Below are 26043 nucleotides of genomic sequence, written 5' to 3'. Positions count from 1 at the left end.
ACCACTGCTTTACATTACATCAGAGCATTGTTGTAACATGCTTTTGATTGTGAAGCATTTGTAGATTATCATGTCAACATGTGGGTCATATGACATTGTGACAAAAAATATAACTTTCAAAAAGGGCATGTTTTGTGCAGTGGGGCAAAGGGGCAGGTGCTTTAGCACCAACTCATGTCTATCTGTGTACGCCTATGAAGTGTAATGTATCACAAGTTGCTTAGTCAAATTGTAACTTTTGTCGGTCATATATTTTAGTTTAAAGTGTAAGCATTTCTATTGATTTTTTTTTTTTAAAGTGCTTTGTATAAATGTTACAATTTCACGTTAGTTTAAATATGTCTATTACATTTAAATAAATAAATGCTATGGTCTCCCTTTAGTCTTATTTTATGCTGGAAACAGCTTTCTGTTCAAATTAGAACTACTCCAACAGTGGCTCACTTTAAAAAGAAATCAATTATTTTCACATGCCTTTGATTAACCTGTAGGTCTAGCGTTAATATGAGCTGTGATTTGCATTGTCTTTAGATAAAACTATATAAAAAAGTTTGTCTTTCTCAAGCACATTGAATGATAACTGAGTATGACAATGTGCTATATATAAGTACTTTTAATTGATTGATTGGTTGAATAATTGATTGATTGATTGATTATGATGTACGTGGCTTGTGTTGTCAGTGCATCTGTGCCTGGGTGTCCTCCGCTGTGAGGAGGGCCACAGTGGCCCCACCTATGAGTCCATGAATGACGTGTTCAGCAAGAAGTCCTTCAGGCCAGCTGTCAACCTCAGCAACCCCACCATCGCCAACATCTCCTTCACACTCTACGCCGTGCTGGGGGTGGTGAGTAGCCAGTACCTCAGAAGTCGATATTTTCTCAACGACATCACTGAATGATATTCACAACCGTCTAATTTCATAAAATCATGGCCATCTTGGTGATACAATGTGCATTGTCCATTAGAGGTGATTGATTTAAAATTGAAATGTATTATTTGTTTATAATTTCTTGTAAATTTGTTATGAACGGTGACAATACCATTGTCCGTGAAAGCGGGGTGGGGGTGGGGGTTTGCTGTATATTAATTATACCACAAATAATAAACAATCATTTTATTTTTTCTATCTTAACACAGAATGAGAAGACTCAGATTCTCACAACTTTCCTTTGGCTCAGATTAGTAAGTTCTCCTGCATACAGCTTTATCCATATTTGTGGATATCCATAAAAATCTATAATGCCAGCCACATATTTTGGACACTTTTAGCTCCTTGTTCTCTCTCTTCTCTTGCAGTACTGGTTTCATGAGTTTCTCATATGGGATCCTGAAGAATGTGATGGTGTGACCAAGATCTCCCTTCCAGTGAAGGACCTTTGGATGCCTGATATCATCGTGTACGAATTGTGAGTAACAATCTGGATTCAATGACTTATTATGTTATTGTCAACACCAAAATGTATGAATGACAGCTGGTTGTCTGTACCTCAGAGGTGTATAGAGTAAAAGTAAATGAATGATGAGCACAACACTAGTAGTACATGATATTGCATAGTTGTGACGTGGTATTACATAGTTATTCCACTGTACCTGTGCCTGCACATTATCAGGTGTTTGTCTATAGGCCTACCTGCTTATGTGAGTGTGTGTCTCCTCCTCATCAGTGTGGACGATGACGTGTCCCAGGCCTGCCCCTACGTGTACGTCAACCACACGGGCCACATCCGCTACGACCGCATGCTGCGGCTGGTGAGCGCCTGCAACCTGGAGATCTTCAGCTTCCCCTTTGACATCCAGAACTGCACCTTCACCTTCGGCTCCTACATGCACACCAGTAAACAACAGTAATACTAATAATAACAATGATAATAATAGCAATAACAACAACAACAACAACAACAACAACAAAATTAATCATACACACCAGCAATCACCAACCACCACATAAAGTGCACCCACACCTTCCCACATCATGCGCTAGTAGTGCTATAACCAGTCGACTATTTCAAAGAAGCAAAGGAGCCCATTACTGTAGTCCCTTAATGCACGCCGTACCTCCTGTGACACACTTTCATAGTCATTGAAACGTTAAGTACCATAGTAGTACGACAATACTATGACATAACACAGGGTCTTTAGTAATGTGCTACAACTTGGTCATTGCCATTCTGGTAACAGCACACTGTGTCTGAAAATGTTGACTCTGTTCTGCTCTCCCTGGTCCATCCTGCTTCAGTAAAGGACGTGAGGGTGAGCCCAGCCCTGTCGTTCGAGGAGATATCTGGGAACTCTAAGCAGTACCTGGAGGCCAGCGGGGAGTGGGAGCTGGTGGACATCCTGGGGGAGGCCAGCGTCCTCCGCTTTGGCATCGACGAGTGGGACATCATCACATTCTGGGTGAGATGGGAGAATATACAGATGCAGGTTTAACAAAGAAAAAACACACACATCCGTTCCAAAAAAGTTTGGGATGCAAAACTAGAAAAGTCACATGAAAACTGAAAATAAAGTCTGCACGTTAAGCTACCCTTTCCCTTAATTTAATGTAGTGACGTTTCAGGCAGCATTCCCTTCATCACATGGCGAATGTACAGATGCAACCATCATGGTACCATCAGCAGGGTATGGCTAGTTTTATATACAATATATTGATTTTTTTTTAGGCCTTTATCGCATTGGATAGTGGATCTACGATGGTACCATCAACAGGGCATGGTACTATCAGCATGGTATGGCTAGTTATACAGTATACATACACAATATATTGGATTTTTAAAAAGCCTTTATTGAACAGGACAGTGGAGAGCAGACAGGAAGCGAGTGGGAGAGAGCTGGGGTAAGGTCAGGAAATGACCCAGGATGAACTTGACCCTGGGTCTTCGAGGGCATGTCGTCCAGACATACTGTATGGTCAAGAGTGCAACACCACCCAATTTGAAAATCTAGATTAGTGTTTCTCTAAAATAATCTACAGCCGCCCAGAGGTCGTTAGGAAGCTACTTTGACACTATGGGTCAATTCCATTTTCCAACTCCTGTCCTTGACGCGTGCTTGTGGTCTCGCGCTTTGATGATGCCCCCGCCTCCATGCAGAAAACAATTGTTGAAAAGTGTCAGCCTAGGCACAATAACTTTTGGGGGACGTTTCCCCATTCAACATCCCTATTGGAAATGAGAAAATGACCTTTGAATTGTGCTTTTGCAAGACATTGAATTAAACATCTATTGTCAATGTCGTCTTGTAACATCATCACAAGGCCACAAGCACAAGGGAGGATGAGAGTTTGGTCAATGGAATGGAGTCTTTGTCACAGGGCAATACAAATGGCAATACAATTAAGAATACATACATTTGTATGATGACCAGGATAGCCATTGACATGATTGTACAGTAGGAAGAGTATGATTTTTCCAACTGTTTGCAAATGCTGCCCTCTGTAGGTAGGTGGTCACAAAGCGGCGTTTCCATGCTGTACAAACATGGTCAGCCTTCTAATAGGCCTAAGTGATGATGATAGTGATAATGATGATGGTGATGATTGATGATGATGAAGCATGTGAAATGAATGCATGCCAGGTCAGATGCATGTGCATCACTGATGAATTATGTGATAGGTTAAAGACAGAAGTTAAATGTTCCCGTGTTGTGCACTGTGTAATTTGACGACTATTACTTGTGGAGCTGACCTTCACTATTGCTAATGCTGACCGCTGCTGGTGGTCATCAAGTGTTGGCGGCCTAGTATGCTGGATGTGGTACTCCTTCTTATGAGTGTGCAGTGATGATACATGTGCACAACTGATGACCACATGTGTGATGGCTTTAAGACAGACATTACCATTTGGTTTTGTGCACTGTGATCCTCAACGTTGCTTACCGTATGGGACTGACCTCCTCCACAGAGCCGTTAATAAATCTAAATAATCTTTACACACGGCTCTGCTCCTCCATTGCGAATGCTGCCCCCTGCAGGTGGTGATCAAGCGGCGGCCCATGCTGTACGTGGTGAACCTGCTGATCCCCAGCTCCTTCCTCATGCTGATCGACATCCTGTCCTTCTACCTGCCGCCCCACAGCGTGGACCGCGCCTCCTTCAAGATGACCCTCATCCTGGGCTACACCGTCTTCCTGCTCATCATGAACGACCTGCTGCCCAGCACGGCCAACGGCACACCCATCATAGGTCACACACACGCTTGCAAACAAGCACGCACACACGCACTGTACACATACACACACACACACACACACACACACACACACACACACACACACACACACACACACACACACACACACACACACACACACACACACACACACACACACACACACACACACGTACAGCTGATCTTCCTGTTCATCACGAACGACCTGCTGCCCAGCACGGCCAACGGCACACCCATCATAGGCCACACAAACTCTTGCAAACAAGCACGCACACACGCACTGTACACACACACACACACACACACACACACACACACACACACACACACACACACACACACACACACACACACACACACACACACACACACACACACACACACACACACACACACACACACACACACACACACACAGTAGAGTATAATCTTCCTCTTCATCATAAACGACCTGCTACCCAGCACAGCTAACGGCACTCCCATCATAGGTCCCATACAGACACAAACACACACACACACACACATGCACGCACATAGGAGTACTACTGATCTTCCTCCTCATTATGAAAGACCTGCTGCCCAGCACTCCCCTCATAGGTTACACACACGCACATTAATTAGATTAATTGCTTGTGCTTGTAACCTTTAAAGGGACACTGTGCAGGAAATGGACAAAAAAGGTACTGCAACTATGCTGCTCATTGAAACTGGGCTGCCTATTGCCAAATTTGATTTTTACATGAAAGTTTACTAAGTAATAAACAAATATTTTCTAGTATGGTCCAAGTACAGTCATTTTTGCAGCTGAAAATGGCTATTTTTGGAAATTCAAAATGGCGGACCATCGGGAAGATCCCCCTTTTCATGTATGAAAAGTACAATTTTTACAGTCATAATGAATACTTAGAATTTGATGCTGGTGGTAAGTATTCATGAAAAAGGTAACATTAGTGAATGGGCAACATGAATTCTGGAAATAAACGACTACAAATCTCACACAGTGTCCCTTTAAAAATAGCGTTTTGGAGTATGTGTTCAATGAATGTTGCAAAGAACTTTGGGCTCCACAGAATAAAATGTGGCATTTTAGAATTCTGTATTGTTACACTGAAGAACACATTATATATAAAAAATGTTCAACAACTCCATTAGGAAAATGAAGTTATTTTAAAGTGCTACAAGATTTGAGCGCATGTACAAGGTGTCAGGGGTCAGCATCATCAGTAATTTAAAGGAGCATAAAATTATATTATTTGTAGAAAAAAAAATCTGAGTTTTTAGGGTCAGTATCATCATTGCACATTGTGGCCTACTCATGACTGGGTTGTCATTGTGTATGTTGCTTTGCTCTATCAGGTACTATAAATCTACTTTTACTGCCGTGTTAGTTATCAGTATCAGTAATGATCACATGATCTCATATAAACAGCTGCTGTTCTGCTCTGCCAGGTATCTACTTCTCGGTTTGTCTGGCCCTGATGGTCATCAGCCTGCTGGAGACGGTCATCATCACCAACGTGCTGCACCACAACTCCATGAAGTACTGCGACGTGCCGCGCTGGGTGCAGGTGGTGGTCCTCACTTACATCGCCCGCCTCATCTGCTACAGGTGGCCCGAGGAGGACTCCCCCCGCGCCCGCGAGAAGCCAGACGCCGCTGCACCCCACGCCACCCAGCCGCCTGCCCAACCCACAACCATGACCACACCTCAGACACCCCGAAACAGTGAGATAGACTTCAGTTCAGTAACCAATAAGTCCAGGTCACTTGAGTCTGTACAGTCCCTGGAGCAATGTAGGGCTACAGATCTTGTCCAGGGACTCTTAAGCCATGGGTGAGGGAGACCACCCTCATCCACTATACTGCATGCCACTTTCTTGATTGTCTAAACCTTCTGATTATTGTTGATTTCATGCCATTTTGATATTTAATTTCTACTATTTATTTTATTAGGGGCCAAGCAGCGAAGCTGGCGGAAGGCCCCTATAGTGTTAGTAGGTTTTCCTATTATTATTCAACTTTCTTCTCCTTAGTAAGAAGTCTATGGCAGCCCATAGAACCATATGGTCAAAAATGCTGACAATCGGCACACGGCTTCTAGACCCTCTCAACATTCCCCACAAGAATTTATAGGTCCCCACCCCCAACCCTCTAGCGCCACCAGCAGGCCAAAGTTGCAGGTACATTTCTGCTTGTGACTTTTGAATCGCTCGTCCAGTTTTCAAAAACTTTACCCCGTGATTCTCTTGACTCTGGGCCCTGAAGGTATTCCAAGTGGGCCTTGAAATCATTTCAATCAAAAATCAAAATAACATTTTGTGTATAGCTGTTGATTTATTTAAGTCTTATTGTTCATCGGGTCATAGTTGGGTCCCCGAACATTTGTGAAAATTTCCATGTGGGCGGGCACCAAGTTGAAAAAGGTTGGGGACCCCTGATTTACCCCATTCATTTCTCCTGTGTGCCTGCAGTGTCTGGATCCCTGCCAGCTTTGGCCATGCCGATGCCGGAGCTCAGCCAGATCTGCCAGGACGTGAACGTGATCCGTTCTCACATCTCGGAGCTGCAGCGGGAGAGCGCCATGCAGGACCAGTGGTGCCACGTGGGCTACATCCTGGACTTCCTGCTCTTCCGCACCTATCTGTTCCTCATCACCTGCTACGCCTTCGTCATCATCTGCATGTGGTGCATCTGGATCAACCAGTGATGCAGCACGCTCACACACACAGTCACACACAGAGTAGTTTGGATCAACACACGATTGATTCGCACAAACACTGACAGATCTTATATGGATCAACTAGTGATGAGACGCACGTACACATTTCATTTGAATCAACTAGTGAGGGGACGCGCACACTCGCTCCATTTGGATCAATCAGTGATTTGCACACACACTCAAATTTTATGTGGATTAACTAGTGATGGGAGTGGCACGAACGTACATACACACACATTTCATTTGGATCAACCTGATAGGATGCATGCACGCAATCAAACAGATTTTTATCTTGATCAAGCAGTGATGGGACACACGCACAGACACACACATGCCAACAGGGGGTGGGGGTAAGGATGATTCTTTCTATAGACCTGGCATTGACAAGGGGGTCTTGGAGGTCGATAAATATTCAGCTTCAATAGTACATTTGCATTGCATTTGTAGTCACAGGAGCTAGCTAATATTTCTGACTTTTTCCCTGCACACACATACTTTATCAGGACCAACAAGTTATGACACACACAGGCACACAGACACACTTGTGACTACAGTAGTTGTTATGCCAAGAAATAGAAATCATTGATAACATGGGCTACATTATATTTCTATTTAGTATATAAAAATAAACCCATTGCAGGAAGTGAGTGTGTTATTTTAATTATGGATCATGGTTTGTCCAATTACTATGAGTACTAATGATACTATGATAAGAGCTTGCATCACTGTAAATACTGTGCTTATATACTGTACAGTATGTTCATGAACATGCTTAAATTTTAGAAAGTTTGCGGACATCATTTGTAATCACATTGCAATACTACTGTAAAACATGTTCATTTTCAAAAGATGACAACAATAAAAGGAACTTTAACACATTGAATACCGGCGGTGCTCACGGAATTATGTCGTAGAATACCAGCGTTCTAAGCCCTTTTTTCCGTTTTTTTGTAGACTCACAGCTTATTATGTGATAGGGCCACTGAAATATGTTATGACTCGTTTGAAAGTGGAGACGCTGCCCTCTTAGTAGGTGAAAACTGTGTGTCTCTACGAGCTTTTATTGCCGAGTAAACCCACGCTAAACCGAAGTGGGTATCCATGGAATTCAGCTACAATCGGAGATATTGAGGTTTTTGTGAAGGGTGCGCTTCTTCAGAATGTGACGAGTTTGAAAGGGGATGAGTTGGTTTTAATCACAATTTGGTGCAAGGTTAGCTCTGACACACATCTTCCTGCACGTCAAGACACACCTCCTGCTCTAAACCACTACGACACCGGCAATCAATGCCCTTCGAAATCCACGTTTTTCACACAGACTGAACACAAGCTCTTTGCACACATGCAGAAGGTCGGACATTTGCTAAAATAGTTCCCGATGACTCCCGAAATAATAGCCCAACATTGACAACAAATCCCAATGATATGATGCTTAGATGTAGCCCATCCGATCCATATGTAGCCATCTATGCTAGCTTCTGGCTTTTCACATACAGGAAGACAGTTCAACATAGGGGTGAATACTCAAATAAACTTATCTGGTTGGCGATCAAACTTCTAAATCGGAGCGCATTACTCCAATTACAATTCGGGTGCCATTTTGATCCAAGGAGCTGGTAAAGGTCTAGGTAGCAAGCCCAGAAAGTTCAAGATACTCCTGGAACGATATACAATGGTCTCTGTGTTTACCTATTGCGTGAAGTCAGACACAATACACGCTACCGATCGTAGGCTACTAGGGAAACAACAACATAGCACGATTCACGAATACGGCAGCACACCTCCTGCTCTGTCACACTACGACACCAGCAATCGATGCCCTTTGAAATCCCCGTTTTTCACGTGGACTGATCACAAACTCTTTGCACACATGCAGAGGGTGAGACATTTGCTAAAATAGCTCCCGATGACTCCCGAAATAATAGCCCAACATTGACAACAAATCCAAATGATATGATGCTTAGATGTAGCCTAGCCCATCCGATCCGAATCATATGCGGTGGCAGATGGACACTCCCAACTGAGATCGCTCCCGGACGTGTAGTCCCAGGTGTTTCTATCACTCCCGGACGTGTAGTCCCACCCGGATCGATAGTCTGGCTAGTGGGAGCGAGCCGACAGGGGAGCGTCCTGCGTTGGGAGCGACAATCAGGGAATCATGATATGTAGCCATGCTAGCTTCTGGCTTCTCACATACAGGAAGACACAGAAACTTATCTTTTTGGCGATCAAACGTCCAAATCGGAGCGCATTACTGCAATCACATATCGGGTGCCATTTGGATCCAAGGATCTGGTAAAGGTCTTGCAAGTCCAGAAAGTTCAAGATACTCCAGGCACTATACAATGGTGTTTACCTATTGCGTGAAGTCAGAGACAACACATGCTACAGTGACCGTACTAGGGAAATCAATGCAGGCAGCGCGATAGGCGACATGGGTTGGCATCCAGACATCTTGGTAAGTTAAATTAAAATATCCAAATCATAACACTCAAACATCATAACAATCAAACAACTTTGGACTGCAAATGTTGTCATTTATGTCCATCACAGAGCTACCAAAATCACATATATTGTCCATTGAAGGGTGTAGATTCAAAATATGATATTTAAATGCAAAAACGCATTTTTACGTTTTGGTATACAACGCATGGGCGTGAAAAACGCATTAGTACGTCGTCGGTACTCAATGTGTTAAAGGAACCATGCCAAAGAAGAGTCCAACCAATATGCGTTGTCAACAATATTATTTTAATAATATTAATAGTAAAACACATCCTCATCATCAGTAGTGCACTTAAATCTTACAACAGGCCTCTGTATAAAAAGGCAGTTCACAAGTAGAACCCCGTGCAACTGGGGTGGCCATCAGCAGGATAAAATGAATAACTGCCATAGCTAAAAAAAATAACAAACACATTCCATAAGCAGCCATGACCCAACTCACTCTCACACTCTCTAGGACACATACACACACGCATACGCTCACTCTTTCACATCACCTTGTATCAGTGCAAATAGGGCTTTTAACAGTTGGCAACAGGAGGGAAAAAAGAAGCACATTGTTGTTATTGCTGTACGTACTGTAGCCTACAGGGGTCACTGTAATGCCCCTCCCCCAGCATAACAGGCGGATGGTGAAGCACATGACAGGGTGCGTTTATACTGCCGCTTACTGTAGACGAGAGCAAAGCCAGACTCTGTGAGGAGGAGGAGGAGGAGGAGTTGAGATCTGACCTCTGGTTAATAAGGTGAGATGGCGACTTGGAAGGAATACCTTGTTGAGGCTCTGAGCTGCCCGCGTGGGCAGTCAGGTAATTCACTTACGGCTGGTGACTGACGGAGGATTCACACAACAAAAGCACGCAGCTGGACCACTGGCAGAGCTTAGCGTTGTGCGTGTGTATGAGTGCAGCAAGTTTTTAAGTTAGTTCAAGTTACACAATCAGAGAAGAGAGAAGAAAGAAAGTGTGTGTGTGTGTGTATTGTCAGAAGTCTAAAAGCCTACACAGCGTTGGCCCGTAAACGCCAGACAGCTTGAAGCATCATTGTCAGCGATAACCATTAGCGTGTACAGTTGGAGCTGCGCTGGTTTAAAGGGCTAGAGCCACACTACAGAAACAGAAGCGAGCAGCATGCTCGCCAAGTAAAGAAAAAGCAGAACAGAACCCAGAGTAGAACTGCCACACCGTATTACTGTGGACGAAGGAATTTAACTGTTTTTTTTTGTGAGTGTGGCTTCTTCAACTGATGCACAACATATCTCAAGCATATGCTTCTATTGTATTTACGCACGCACCCACCCAAACAGGCAAAAATGCCTGCATCTGCTTCTACTGTATTCACGCACGTGCGCACGCACGCACGCACGCACGCACGCAAGCACGCAAGCAGGCAAAAATGCCTGCAACACATATTGTCAGACCAAAAACATCTTGATATTGCTCCAGAATAGCTAGAAATTTAACCAAACAAAGAACCTGCTTGGTTTCAAGTTCTTCCAGTCCTTCATAAGCACTGCAAATGAGAAAACTACTGGAGCGCTGACTATAGACTCAGTCGGCAACTTTGGACCCGCCCATGAAATTGCTTGTTTTCCCCCACTTTGACTAATCAATATGCCAAATGACTGGCAGTGATTGGACCGCACAAGCATTCGGAGGGGAAAACAATGCAGTTTACTGGGCAGGCCAGAGGAACCGACTGGGTGAATAGAGAGGACACACGTCTTCAATCGTATTCTCAGTAAGCTCTTTTGACGACAATAATAATATATACTATTTAAGGAGTTCCAGTGCTTTTTAGTGGTTTTTCGGCATTCGACCCAACTTAAACTTAATCAACTTAAGAAAGAAAGAAAAAAAGAAAATTAACATAAATCAAGGAGGCAGAACAGAATTTCTGCATATGCACACTTGCATTTACAAGCCATAAAATCATATATACCATCTTTTATATTACATCTTATACACATAAAAAAGGAAAGGAAAGTGAAGTTGACATTCATAGTATTCTGGCATTATCGCCCAGTAAGCCACTTTGTTGGACACAGTACTGTTTCCAAAGGGAGATGTAGCGAGGGATGGGTGGAGCAAATCAGAGAGATTGAAAAGCAGAGGGGGTAGGGGGTGAGAGTGTGTCATGGCATGTATATCACAAATGTGACTAAAGTGAAAAACCCAGATTACTAATTTCAATCAGTCATAAACCTTGTAAAGGAATAGTCCGTAAGCCTTCGTTTACCAAAGAAAACAAAGGCATAGGCTCCCTTAATGGCAGGTTTACAACTACACACAAGTTACCTCTACCAGTTTTAGCACAGTCTTGCCTGGCCGTGTGGCCTAGACACCTCCCCCTTTGCACCTGTTGCCCCGGTGACAAGTCAGCTGGCCCCGCCCCCCTCATCCTCCTCCAAGTCTTCCTGCTCCTCCATGTTGCGGCGTGCCATGCGCTCCCGCCTCTCCGCCAAACGCTGGCACCGTGGGCACTCCTTAGCACCCTTGAAGCACACGCGGTGGTAGCATGCTTTGCACTCTGTGGGGAACACACACACACACACAAACAGGCAGAAATTATTATTTCAATTGGGAAGACCAACATGAAACACAGAAGCAAAAAATATTTATAGAGATCATTACACCCACAATCACAATTTTGTTACTCTGCACAAGCCAATAAATTAGCACTACATAACAAAACCCCAAACTGAGCAGCTATGTAATGACAGACACAGGCACTAGATGTCTGACTTATACCAATAACAGGTATTGAGGAAATAAAGCGGTCACTGACAGGTCGTAAAAAGATCCCTAGCGATCTCCTGTGTCATCACCACTTTCCTCCCTCCTCCCATCACTTTTGTAACCGCACAACTGGACGAACCGGTTTCAGAACAGTCAGGTAGCAAGCAAGTACTAAGGTTGCTAACAGGCCTTTCAGGTAACCAATCACTGCTTCAGGTTTTAAAGGGTGGGGTCAAACAAAACAACAAACAGACTAGTCCACGTGACAAACGAACACAAAGAGGAGGACCGTAAGGCTGGGCCTATGATGATTCATGAACAGATCACACAGTAGCATTCAGGGCATTCCTGCTCCGCTTTCACTCGGTCTACAGCTTGTGGTTTCATGCAGTCTGAGAAGATGGGTGTGTAGATGCTGTGATCAATCATGACACAAGGGTAAAATATCTCCAAGATTATTCCAATGTGATGGTTGGAACACCCATGAACACCACAAACCAGAATAATAAATAAATAAAGTTTATTCAACACAATAAAATTGCAGCATTTGCAATAATTGACATATGGAAACAGACTGCTCTTTAAAAAACAACTCTTGTAAAAATAGTCCACACAGACCAAAATCATTTCAAGTTTGATACTGAGAAAAACATTGAAAGGCAGTCATAGCATTAACAGAATATATACCTATCTCAAAGTCAGCTAAACTAAACATTTCACACAGTTTTGCTGTCAGTCTTTAAAAGTTAGAGGAGATGCAGTATACCTCTGCCAAAGTAGCAAAACAATGTGAGTAGACTGCTCAATGAAGGAAGGAGTGGAGAGAATATGAACTGATAGGACCACCATCACCAGGGGAGTATCCCAACAGCATGGTTCAGTCCTAAACCTGGCTTAGTTAACCAATAGAAAGTGGTAAACCCGCTAAAAGATAGCCTGAACGTGCATCAAGAAGTTAAGCTAATAACATTAGGATTCCAGGCTCTTTTTATTCGCCGATTTACCACCATCTCCAGGTTAACGTAACCTGATTTTCTACTGAACCAGCTTGTAAGAGCATCCCTCAAAGCTAGCAGCAGGAAGGCTTGTGGCCCACCAAGAGGTAAATCCCGCCTTATTTACTAAGGTTTTAGGACAATGTCTACATTCAGACTATGTTCATTACTATGCTTTTTCCTGAGGGCTTATGTAAACACCCACGGGCAGCAGTACGCCATCGCAGTGCTAAAGAGTGACGTTGAAAGGCACAATATTATGTGTCACTAAGGGTAGAACATAAATCCCAACACCAGAGACCACCACCAACACCAAAAACTACACCACAACCGGCTCTAGTGCCCAATCAAAGAGCTGAGAAGCACACCAGTTTAAAAGTACACAACAACAACAACGCAACACTGGATTCGCTAAACCACATCCATCACCATCACCAACACCACCATCACCAACAACACCACCATCATCATCACCACCAACAACACCACCATCATCATCAATAAGGATGAGACCAGAGTGGTCTAACAGTGTGACATTTGGCGAATTTCAGTGTGGTACAACCACAAGGCCTCACATAAAACAATGATTTAAAAAATAATAAATAAATAAAAACGATTAAAAAAAACACATTTCTAGTCAGTCAATCTTATCTGTTACATTCCATTCCACTGACGTGGCACAATGTGCATTGGATGTGGAGTTGATCACAGAGTCCCTCTCAGCAGACTTTGAGGCTACTGGTGACAACCGCCCTTTTTGACCCTCCTCAGCACCCACCTCCTCAGCCCTGCCTTCATCCTGCACTTTCCCCTTCCTACCTTTGCTTACTCTCCTTGCCCTGCGAGTCTTCCTCTCCCTCCATTTTGTTGTCTCCTCTACCTTCTCTTTCTTGCTGTCTCCGACGTCCCTGCTACCATCTACAACAGCTGTGGCCACTTTGGCTTTCCTGATATTAGACAGCAGATGTAACATCTGACCAGGCTTCATTAACTTGCTGGAGTGACGCTTGCTTTCGTCTTTTGTCGGAGTTTGGTCTCCAGCATCTTGGACTTTCCCCTCCGCGGTGTCAGGTTGCTCTTCTACGTCTGCCGTCATACTTTGACCACTGTTCTGTTCTGAGTGTTCTCCTTCTCCCATCACCTCAGTCTTGCCACCTCCTTCCCCCTGTTTCAGCTCCGGTGTCAAGTCGTGCCATTGTGTGTTCGACACCTCATCTTCCTTTTGTTCAGGTGAACAACTAGCCCGACCTTTTAACCTGAGCTTCTGGAATATGCTCTTTTTGTCCCTTTTCTCTTCTCCGTCATGTTCCTCTCCTATCGCTTCCACCCTGCCATCCTTCACCTCCTCCGTCTCCCTTTCTTCCTCTGCCTCCCTCTCCTCCTCTCCCTCTCCCTCAGTCTCTTTCTCGCTCTCTTTTCTCTCAGTAGAAAAGGCACTGATGAGTTTGCCTGGCTTGAGTGATTTGAAGAGTTTGGCTATGGTGTCTGTCTTCGGGCCTTCAGCACTGCAATCCTCAATCATCTCCTCCCTAGTCTGGCTCTCCTGCTCCTCTTCTATCACTGCTTCCACCTCCACCAGGGATAAGCTACTCCCCAACTCTCCTTCTCCTGAACCACTATTTGCCTCTACTTCTTTCTCCTCCACTCCTGGCTCTTTCACTCTCTCGTCCTTCTCTTCTCCTCCCTCCCCCTCTCTCCGGCCTTGGGAGAGCACTCTAGCCAGTCTGCGGGGCACGGGGAACTTCCAGTCTTTCCAGGAGGGGGAAGGAGTGGAGCGCTTGGAGCCCAGTCCTCCAACCACCACGGGGGCCTCACCTTCGCATCGCTCGCACTTGTTGAGCTCGAAGGGGAAGATGATGTCTTTGTCGTTGCCACAGAACTCACAGACAAAGCCCTTCGCCTGGCACAGCTGCGGGAACAACAACAGAGGAACATGGATGAGTTGGTGTGTGTGTGTGTGTAAGCACTAATTTGTGAAATCAGCCTTAATACAGAAATTACAGCAGCACAAACAAAATGGGTATACACGTATGATATTCTACAATATTTATCCTATACATTCATGCATTTGCTTTCATGCTCATTTATGAATAGGTATGATGGCTACAAATTATCATTAATGGATTCTATTTTGTTGTTGTAGAGTAGTAGAGTAGAGTAAACTTTATTGATCCCTGGGGGGAAATTCAGGTGTCAAGTAGCTTACATAAATACACATAATGCCTACATAGACATTGTAATCAGTAACCATCTGGTATCTTTGAGGTGTGTGTGTGTGTGTGTGTGTGTGTGTGTGTGTGTGTGTGTGTGTGTGTGTGTGTGTGTGTGTGTGTGTGTGTGTGTGTGTGTGTGTGTGTCTGTGTAAGTTAGTATCTCACCACACAGCTGGCTACGTGCAGGGTCCCCTGGCGGAGCAGCTCCTTCAGCCTGGGGGCGAGGTCCCCACTGCGCACCGCACTCAGATCACTCAGAGAGAACAGGTGAAGGTCCTCCGTCAGGTGACCCGGAACAGAGTCAAACTGATCCAACAGCCTAGAGAGAGAGAGAGAGAGAGAGAGAGAGAGAGAGAGAGAGAGAGAGAGAGAGAGAGAGAGAGAGAGAGAGAGAGAGAGAGAGAGAGAGAGAGAGAGAGAGAGAGAGAGAGAGAGAGAGAGAGAGAGAGAGTGTCAATAATACAACACACACACACACGCACGCACGCACGCACACATGCACACTTTGAATTTGAGTGAGAGAGGACTGGGAGAGAGACACAGAGAGGACAGAGATAGGGAGAAGTGGAGGGAAACAGAGCAAAAGAATGGGGGAAAGAAGGCTAGTGTGTGCATGTGTGGAAGACAATAGAGTAAATCAGGGGAGATATTCCTGTATGCTGTTAATCAAGAGAAGGTGGTCTTACTCTTTAGCGAAGCGACAGGTCTTAAACAGATTCTTCATGTGAAACAGCTGAACCCTCAGAACCTACAACAAAAGATGAAACGCAACACAATCAACTGAGTCATTTTTGACTTTGGCAAATAACTTCAGATGATAACCAAACAACTGCACACAGAGAGACAGAAGTATCATCACCATTGGTTTCCCAGTTTGACATCAATTAAGTGTATGTATCTATTACCCTTAAAAACAAACAAAAAAATCAAAAACAAAACTAGACCGAGAAAGAAAGAGGAAAATACATGCATGTGGATTATCTACACCACAGTGTATCATGTGGCTAGATTATCTGGGCCTAGCATGATAGCCAGGCTGCTTCTGAAACTGTCCCAGACAAAAACAGGTTCCTCAAACAGACTGCCTGCCAGGAAGGTCTCAAGAGGTGACAATCTATTTCCCCTATTCCCAGCAGCAACGGTTTTGGAAAGCAGGCTAATTGCAATACGAAGACCACAGCACCACAATCAGATCCACACAGACATATAACCCATACCAGCATCTTATCACACCTCTTCTAATTAAGCAACTGATGTGAGAAACGAAACCGAAAGCAGAGCAAGAAAATGTTTCGATGCCACGTCCCCGGAGAGAGTTTTGATGTCTCGGTCCATACAGCCTCCATTTTAAAAAATCCTGCACCATTCTGTTTGTTTGTATAAAAGAATTCTTGTCTGCAGAGTGCATAGTCTTTGTAATTTAAGACATTATTTAACAGAGAGATTGTTTGTCTTCCTCATATGGCATGTTTACAGAGAAAAAAAAATAAAGGCGAAGAAACAGAATACAAAAAAAACACAAAAAAAAAACAGGACCACGTTTCTTGAAAGCATCGTTGCTCACCAGTTAGCAACTTACTAGGTTGCCAATGGGAAATTGCATTGCAACCAAGTAAGTTGCTAACTTAGCAACAATGTTGCTGAGAAACGCACCCCAGATAGCCGTAAGAGAGGTTGCATACTTGCATGACAGGGGAAAATCCCACAGAGGTTCATACTAGTCCTTTTTTTTTCGCCCGGGTGGTTTTGAGACCTGTTATCTTGGGAAGAGGGCAGTTGCAACTCACCCTGACAGCCTCCAGCGCTTTGACCTTCTTGTAAAGGCCGCTGTTGATGTCGTTGGGGTTGAAGAGGGGGTCCCCGGCGATCTTGCTGAGCAGGTCGCGGGCGAAGTTGCTGACGTAGTACTTGCTGAAGTCCCACTTGCGCAGCACGCGGCCCGGCACCACTGCCTGGGCGTTCTCATGGCAACACTGGCAGAAGTAGCGGCCCAGGTACTCGCAGTAGCGCAGCCTCTTGATGTAGTCTGCACAGGGGGGACAGAGATGGCAGGGGCCAGTCAGCCTTTATTATCATATATATATATATATATATATAGCTCAATAATTTATTGTAACCTGTTGATTAGGGTACATATCGTTATTATTTTCATTACTATTTTTAATTTAAGTGTTCAGTCAGTGTTTCAATACCATGGTGTATAGGTAGTGATATTGCTCTTTAAAAAACAACACTGAAATATTACCATATTATTACTATTAGTAGTTAGTATTATCATTCGGATTTAAAGGGCAGCTCGGCTTACATTGAAATAGAAAAGTTTTAAGGATTTAATTCACATCAGTATCATGTTCAAACTAAAATATGCAGTTTGGTCAAATTAGAAATAGGCAGAGCCGTTTGGCTATTGATTTCAAGGATACAAGCTTAAGACCACCATGTAATTTGGCCAAACGAGATTGCTGGGTGAGCCGTCATTGAATCCCTATTGTAATGCTAGCGTTGCATTAAAGTGGAAATGTTGCGTTGCACCAGCATTACAACAACTGTGTGGGCATTAAAGGGAAGGATTGACAACAAGGGCTGTTTACAGATTGCAATAATCGCAACTGTAGTAGTGCAAGATGTACTGGGAACATGTTTATGAGGATATGAAGTAGCTTCCATTTCATCATAAATGTGTGTGTAAAAAATACAAGAATACACAGCAAGTGCTGCTTCAAAATGTCAACATCGCAACTGTGCTGTAGTGGAACAGCTTGAAGAATGTTCCCAGGCGAAAACGCAAAAGACTTACATTCTGACTGGGTGAATTTTGAGAAATTCTGTACTGGCAATGCAAGGTTCCCTGATCAATCTGTTACCCAACATCTTCATTACATCACTGTTAAAATGCTGGGGTCATTAAAGTGCAAGCACTGTCAAAATTACAACCGTGTGGTCATTACGGGAAAGGATTTACAACTAGGACTGTTTCAAGACTGCAATATCGCAACTGCAGTGCAAGACGCACAGTATTACTTGTCAAATTTTGCGCACGTACTGCACGTCTTAAATGGATGACGAATCGCTGGGTACCTGGGTCAATGCGTGTTCCACAGCCGGCACATCTGTAGTTCTGCTTCGCCACCACAACTTTCCTCCTGCAGTTCAGAGAGAGGATGGTCAGGCAAGTAGTTCAGACAGTGACAAATAATTACAGACAGCACTACATTAATTGTAAATGTATGTATGAGTGGCTTAGTTGCATGTGCGAGTGTGTGTGTGTGTGTGTGTGTGTGTGTGTGAGAGAGAGATTATTGTCAATGTTTCAGTTAAACTGCACATTGGAGACTGGTCAAATGCAATTTCAAACTTCTGTGCCTGTTACATAGAGTTTTGACAATTGACACTTGACTTGACTTAAAAACAACAGCTTTAAAGCAACCATCACACAATAATCTTACACAGTAGTACAAGTATAACAGCCATAACACTGAGCAGCATACGGAAAATTATAAAATTGAGGAAAATTACTTGGGAGCAGGATGGATGTTGAAAATGATCTGCGGTCGTGGGGGAGCCCATTCCAGGTTTCCTCTGACCCGTATGCGTAGTTTATAGATGTCCGCGTGCTCTCCGTCATCAGGGGAGATGGGCAAGGAGTCAGGTATGGGAAGGAGCTGCATCAGGACACATCAGGCAGAAAAAAAGACAACAAAAATTAGATTTCAAGGTATGAGGATGAATGTGTCTGTGCTCACCAGCCTGTGTCCACGCACACATGTAGAACTGATGTATACTGTGTGCTTGCATAGCTGGAAATACGGAAGTGAGTATTTTTACGTACAGGCCAAAACAGTATTATGTATTGGATTGGTGTACAGATGCGAAAACACATCTATGGACATGCAAAAGGGCAGCATTTTTATGCACGACGAAAAGTGCTTGCATCTTTGTATGGATATTCAAATAGGTGTGTTTGAGTGAGTGATAGAGTGACGGTGAGAGCAAGAGAGGGAGAGGTAGAGAGTTAGACAGAGGGAGAGAGAGAGCTAAATAGAGTGGGATAGAGAGACAGAGTGACAGCGTGTGTGTATGAGAGAGAGAGACAGACAGAGACAGAGACAGAGTGTGTGTGCTGCTGAGGAGCCGACATACTTTCTGTGGGGCATCGTCCTCAGGCACCAGCCAGTCCAGTTCGGAGGCGGCTGGTAGCTGCATGCCTTCAAACTGGCGCAGGAGCCCCATGGCCACAGACTCTGCTGAGTTAGACTGCAGGAAACTGGGGGATCTTTGGGAAGGAGGGGCACTATCACGTACAAATACACGCATGGTTCACGACACAGACACAAAAGAAACAAAAAAAGGAAAAACATTAAACAAAACTTAAGGTTAGATATTTGCGTCCCAGCTAGAGTATTGATTCATGCATCCTGTCATATGGCAATAAAAAGTGGACTACAAAAAATAATGGGTGCAACAAAAATGGGCTTAAATACTGTATTATGCCAATATCAGAGCTTAAACGTTTTCCAAATCCAGCTAGCTGGCTGGCTGGTCCAATTCGATTCAATGATACATACTAGCCCGCAACGAGCAGTGATATAACCAAACAAACTCAGAGAATGGCTGGAAGAACTGGAGAAAGGCAAAACTCAAGGGCAGGTGTTATTCCAGTCAAGCATCGATCTACAGTAGAAAAGGCAGTAGAGTAGCACTTACATGGACTCTGAGCTGAGGAAGGATCTGCTGCTCATGCTCCTCTTGATGTCTGCATCTATTAGTAGAAACAGACACATCATTAGCCTCACTGCTCTGGCATTTCACATGGCCTATTCAGGCTTTTTCATGTTTTTTTTTTAACTAGCCAGATTACAAAAAGGTAGAAATGTTAGAAATAGCATCTACAGTACAGCATCTATACTATCTGTAATTGAGTGAAATCATCAATTATATATTCCAAACTGATTATACACCAACAAGCATTATAAACATTAAGACATTTGAATAAAAAATTACTACGGCTAAAAAGTGCTTACATTTTTTGTTGATGATGTGGACAGTAGACAATGGGAGAGATAGGATGAGGCATGTTTGAGATGGTGAGTCACACAGGTCAGAGGTGGACACCAAAGCTTTAGAAAGTATTTGTCCCATTGTTTACACTACTCAGAATATTCTGGCTACCCATAATAGACTGCTTTAATTAAAATGAGAGCAAGAATTAAATACTTAAATAGAATACAGAGCATGACTCCACTTTCTAAAAGCTCAATATCCACCTCTGGTAATGGTAAGCATTGCAATGGGTTAGATGGGGAAGCTGATTTTAAACAGTGCAACAGAAATGGATTCAGGAAGTGGTGATGGTTCCAAAATGGGAAACAGAACATTTGATGGTTTCATTTCATTACAAACAACCATAAAATAATCTTAGTTGGCTGACAAAACCTTAGCAACTAACGTCTTCAAACTCTGGAAAAGACTGGATGGTCAAAAATTTTCCTGTTTCTTTGACAGTTCCTGGTTAGTCCAGGTGTTTTCACAGAGTCCAGACCTCTTTTGTCAGTCAATTATAGACCTCTTGGCCATTATTATGCTTCATTTACTCAAGAATTAGCCTATACAACAATGCATTTCCCGTTTTGGAATTTAGATCACCATTTTAATTATCAATCACAAGCTTCTTCCACTAGATGACAAAAAAAGAAACAAACATTCAGCAATCTTGCCGATTTGGGGATGTGCAGACTGGGTAAACAAACAAGCAGCCGCAGCAGCCGCAGCAGCCGCAGCAGCCTTGCGGAAACTTCCAAACAGCAGCGTAAGACAAGGCGTATTTGCAAACAGTGGATTTGTAGGGCTAGCACGTCATGCCTAAGAGCTCGCTGAGTAATCTGTAATGCTCCGGTGGAATTTCTGAGGGCTGTGGGAGAGGAGAGAGCTGTGAAAACAGAGATGACCGCAGCATGATATCTGACCATCTACTGAGGCGGGATTCACTACCGATAGGAGGAGCAGAGACAGACACATCAAGGACATCTAACAGTGCAGAGCTCAGCTACTAATCAAGAAGAGAGGCGCTAATTATGGTGAAAAAAGGAAAGCACAAGAAACAGCGCTGTAAATACTACTAAGAATTACGGCAAGCTGCCAATTCCTTGAAAAGAGCCTAGAAAAACTTGAGCCATGCACAGACACGCTCACATGCTTGCACACACATACTGTTCATACACAATGTGGAAAATTTGATACAATATACATTTAACAGTATGATGCGTCTTGTGTGTAGGCTCAGGCAGTGGAGGTGCAAGCAGCTCACTTTGTCTCTTTTCCACCACCAGTTGTCTGGTAGGCCTATAGCCCAACAAAGCGTGACGTGGCCGCCACTTCTTGCTTTAGGGTTGAGTTGTGTCGTGCCCAATTGAAAAGCAAAAAGTGGCGGCCGAGTCGCGCTTTGTTGAGATGTAGGCCTACCAGAAAACCGGCAGTGGAAAAGAGCCTATTGTGTCTGGCCTAAGGTCAGCTCCAACTATGGTGATGAAGTAGGGCAACAAACAGACGCCTACCAATATCTGACTTTCTATCTTTTATAAAAGGAAATTTTGGGGGCTTGTACACCTTTATTATTCAAATTGGACAGTGAGAGAGACTGGGAGCGAGAGAGATGGGGATGGAAGAATAGGGAAATGACCTTGGAAAAATACCCAACCCCCCGCCTGACTTTGTAAAGAGGTTGTGATACAGGAGAAGCAAGTCTTCTTTCTAACTAGCAAGAGCAGGCTGGCAGAAGATTCCTACTCCAACTTATCTGGAATTTTGCCATTGTTCTAATGGTGTGAATGAAAGAGGAAATCTGAAATGCTGACATAGCAGGGTTTCAGAGGAAAACAAAGAACAACATCAAAACATGCTTCATGAGTCATGAGTTACTGAATAATCTCTTCACACCAACACTGACACGCTGGTGTTTTTGTTGCCCTCCTCCATCACTCATGCAGAATTGTGATTTTTGCAAGCGGCTAACTACTGCCGAGAGCTGCAGACTACCAGAGAGACTCTGCACCAGACCCGGACAAGACGTTCAGGTAATGGAATCAGTGCAAGAGTCGCTTCTGCCGAGTGTTTTTGTTGTTACATGCGAACCAATATCAGATTTACGTCTCGCCATTCCATTTACTCCAATTACAGGAGGCATTTGTATGTACTGGTATATGTTCAACTCATAGGATCGGACTCAGAGCGAATGGAATAATTGGACGGTAATCTGATCGAGATTTTGTTCGCATGCAACCTCAGAGACTGCTCTAAAACCCCATGCTCAGCCCCGACCCCTCCAACCCCACTCCCCTCCACTCCCCAGCCAATACCTGAGAAGAGGGAAGCGAGCGACAGCGATAGGCCACTCTGAGAAACCACCATCAGCGACTCACCCCCACAGCCATCTAAGAGACAGAGACTGGACTCAGGGCGACTCACACACAGACACACAGACATCCCGGGAAACACTGTGCACACGCGGCACACAGATGCATGCAGTGACACCACTATTGACTGTTCTTGGGGTTTGACCCCCCTCACATCCACGTTAACACACTGACCCGGTGTCAGACTGACCTGTGACTGTGTGCACAGTCAAAGGCCAATGTTGTTGCAATACTGACAAGCAAGCACAAACAGAACTCAGCACCTGGTGTTGTGGACCAGGGTGGACATTGTACAACAGCAGCCCTGCTACTGACAGGGGGCACCACAGCACGCTACATAAAGCGATGGAGCATCCCACAGCATTGTGCTCGGTGTTGAAATCAGAACTGAATCACGGCCCGTGACCTGTACTGTAGACACTTATGATGGCTGGCTGCTCAGGAGCGATGCAGGCATGTGAATGATGATTGATGAAAGCATGATTGGAGTGGGATGGCAATTAATATCAGTGACAACAGCAACAACAAAAAACACCATCACCAGCAGAATAGATACACACATCACACAATCCCAAAGACGCACACACGCACACAGACTTCCTGTTTTACCTCTAAGCTCACACTCTTCCACCTCCCCTGCAGAGCCGGAGTCCGACAGGTGAACGGAATCCTGGGAGCTCCGCCGGGACCCGCCGCTGTCTGTGGAATGGAATGCTGGAGATCAAGAGGTGCAGGGGTTAAAAGGTTATGCTTTCATTCTACTGGGGGTTAACACTAAAAGTTTCACTACTTTCAATAACACAGTCATCTACAGCTAACGCAGCAATACTTACTTACTACTTGGAATAATTAATACTCATTTACACAGTACATACCTAGGCTGACACCAACCCTAATCCTGATGGTAAAACTTTTAACACACTCAAAAACTTAACACCATTTCCCCTACAGATTTGGGTCCTGTTTCTCGAATGCATCGTTGCTAACCAGTTGGCAACGATGTAGTCGAGAACCACACTCCAGAACAGAACTGACACACATCTCACACTTGTTATTGCAACCCTGAACCTCAAGAGCTCCTCACTTTATGCTCCTCCAGGGCTCAGCACCTCAGCATGGAGGCTCTAAGGGTGAGGTGCTGGCATGTTAGTGGGGTGTGAAAAGTTGGAACTAGTGTGAAAACTGCTAACCAAGTTATGTGAAGCAGCTGCTTTAAAAGAGAAACGCTACGGGTCACAGTCCAGAGTTTCAATGAGCTGTTACTCTGCATGACCTGTATGCACAGGACTCTAAATCATACACGGATGAAGCTACATAAGGGTTGGATTTATAAGTAGTTGTATGAAAATCGCAGTATTGATTGACTGATTGGGTGAGGCATTAACTTAATTGAATGTGTTTCAATGGTAAATAGCACATGACTTGACTGTCTACTAGGTGCTGCCATGCCCTGCCTGTATGGATGGGCACACATCAACCTGTTGAGCCTTTTGTGTGCAGACTTTGGGTTGAGGTGGTTACCATTGCTGGAGGGGCAGTTGGGCTGGTGGCGGCTGCGCCGTATTGCCTGCCTGCGCAGGCGGATTTTCTGCTTCAGCTGTTGGATCTCGCTGTCGCTGTCGCCCTCCTCATCGGCCTCCTGCTGCCAGCGCATGTTGCACTTCATCAGCTCGATGGCCGCGATCAGGGACTCAGATATGCTGAAGTGGGCGTTCTCCTGCAGAAATGGGAGACATGGTCGATTTAAGTGGGTTTCAGACAGGGTCTGATAAGATAGCTGACAGTGATGCGCGGGCTGACCCGAAAGCAGCGGGCGCTTGCAGTTAACTGCGGTCGACCGCAGGCACGGGTTATGAAATATTATTTTTAATGAAATTCGGGTCGGGTGCGGTCGGTCAGGACCTTTGAAATGATGCCGAATTTTAAAGTAGGTTATAGGCTAGCCAATAGGCTATAGTTTACTTTAGCAGACAGGGACATGTTTTGCTAAATAGATCAAAGTTTATATGGCTGAATAACTACGATGGTGCCACGCGCTCTGCAGGAGACTTAATGAGGCTCCTGCGTCGGCCGAATATCTTCTGCGCGCAACTGGTGCAGCAGGTGCAACCATTGAGTGCATTTTGAAGAACACAGAGGGTGCTCTCTAAACAGTGCAGTGATGGATATAGCCTACATATTTTCTTATACAATTGTAATGGTTTCGCACTCATGTGTTGCTTACAGAGTTTGTTTTCATTTCCTGTGTCGTACCATGACTACGAGGCAATCCACTTGACGGCTGGCTCCGTCTGCTCACCAACCTACAGATTAATTTCCTCCACAGGTAGGGATTCGAGTGGCTATGCCTACATTGTCGAAATAGAATAGGCTACTATAGCCTATAGCCTACAATGTCCAAATTATTAGCCTATTCCCTTTGAATGCAGTGCTCATTTGAGTAATTTAGCCTACAGTGGAAGAACAATGCCCTCGCCACTTAAAATAAATAAATAGGCTAATAAATAGCCTAAATAATAAAATAGCATTGTATGAAGAGCAAACTTGGTAGTCTGGGTAACAGACAAACATATTATGATCGAAATGCTCTATTAGAAAATAATAATTTGTGAGAAAATGTTATCTAGCCTATTCAACAAAGACTAGGCTACTTTTTGTTGGACAGGGAATGTCGCGTTATAGCATCGTGAGTGCAACTGTCAATCAGTTGAGAAGGGCTCTGCAGCCTACGTGATCATGTATGGATCTTTACATTGCAGTCATCTAAGATTACGAAAGTTCACGCTTTGTGTGCGCTAAATGATAATTTGCGCTAGAAAGACAAGCGTTGCCTATAGTGGCACCAGGCGGCGCAGGTTGCGTTTGTGGTTTGTGCACACACATGTGACGCGATTATCTTTCCCAAACTCCCAAATTAACCGCTTGGTCTCTGGTGAAGGAGGGGGTGGCCTTGGCACCCTGTCCCTCAACTTCGGGATAGGAAAAAGCGAAACCAATTTCAGTTCAGGAAAAGGACAGCAGAGGAGTAGCCTCAAACGAAAAGAAGACAAAGTGTTGTAGTCTATGGGTGTTTTCATAGCCTACCTGTTCCCTATCAACCATTTAAGCGAACTTATACCTGCAGCTCAGCATTTTCTGTGATGTGAAGTGTATCCAGACCCCTCGGAAGTGAACCATGCTGAGACCTTTATTGACGTGATTGTGCTTTGCCAATGACGCTAGGGTGTTCATAAAGACGCACGGCTACTATTTTCAAAGGCGGGTCGGGAAGCGGGCCGGGTCAATATTTTTCAT

General features: G+C 44.2%; 2 protein-coding genes across 6 annotated transcripts in view; one reads left to right on the top strand and one right to left on the bottom strand.

The window, feature by feature from the left end:
• The first annotated feature begins 194 nt into the window (after positions 1-194).
• On the top strand, positions 195-7176 carry LOC134451570 (5-hydroxytryptamine receptor 3A-like). The gene is made up of 9 exons (XM_063202076.1): positions 195-201; positions 682-845; positions 1139-1183; positions 1298-1407; positions 1666-1835; positions 2238-2398; positions 3974-4184; positions 5620-5895; positions 6642-7176. Exons 1-9 carry the CDS (start codon positions 195-197, stop codon positions 6875-6877), a joined length of 1380 nt encoding a protein of 459 aa, XP_063058146.1. The 3' UTR covers positions 6878-7176.
• Positions 7177-9619: 2443 nt separating this feature from the next.
• Positions 9620-26043, bottom strand: part of rubcn (rubicon autophagy regulator) — a 34402-nt gene continuing 17978 nt past the window's right edge. Inside the window, exons 10-21 of one of the 5 annotated variants that reach the window (XM_063201752.1) lie at positions 24271-24466; positions 23359-23463; positions 22693-22767; positions 20045-20099; positions 19481-19631; positions 18857-19002; positions 18419-18483; positions 17128-17366; positions 16027-16088; positions 15506-15659; positions 14943-15036; positions 9620-11923 (exon numbers count right to left, since the gene is read on the bottom strand). In XM_063201752.1, coding sequence (XP_063057822.1) covers positions 11772-11923; positions 14943-15036; positions 15506-15659; positions 16027-16088; positions 17128-17366; positions 18419-18483; positions 18857-19002; positions 19481-19631; positions 20045-20099; positions 22693-22767; positions 23359-23463; positions 24271-24466 — 1494 coding nt within the window. In that variant the 3' untranslated portion in view covers positions 9620-11771. The remainder of the gene's footprint in view (positions 11924-14942; positions 15037-15505; positions 15660-16026; positions 16089-17127; positions 17367-18418; positions 18484-18856; positions 19003-19480; positions 19632-20044; positions 20100-22692; positions 22768-23358; positions 23464-24270; positions 24467-26043) is intronic. The other 4 variants (XM_063201754.1, XM_063201753.1, XM_063201755.1 and 1 more) reach the window with 4 other exon arrangements.

Source organism: Engraulis encrasicolus, chromosome 6, assembly GCF_034702125.1.
Source record: "Engraulis encrasicolus isolate BLACKSEA-1 chromosome 6, IST_EnEncr_1.0, whole genome shotgun sequence".
Classification (NCBI taxonomy): domain Eukaryota; kingdom Metazoa; phylum Chordata; class Actinopteri; order Clupeiformes; family Engraulidae; genus Engraulis; species Engraulis encrasicolus.
The sequence above is the reverse complement of the archived record's forward strand: the minus strand, read 5'-3'. Positions and strand labels throughout refer to the sequence as shown.

Coding starts and splice junctions, on each gene's coding strand:
- LOC134451570 (XM_063202076.1), top strand. Junction 846..1,138: donor TCTACGCCGTGCTGGGGGTG/GTGAGTAGCCAG, acceptor ATCTTAACACAG/AATGAGAAGACTCAGATTCT. Junction 1,408..1,665: donor GATATCATCGTGTACGAATT/GTGAGTAACAAT, acceptor CCTCCTCATCAG/TGTGGACGATGACGTGTCCC.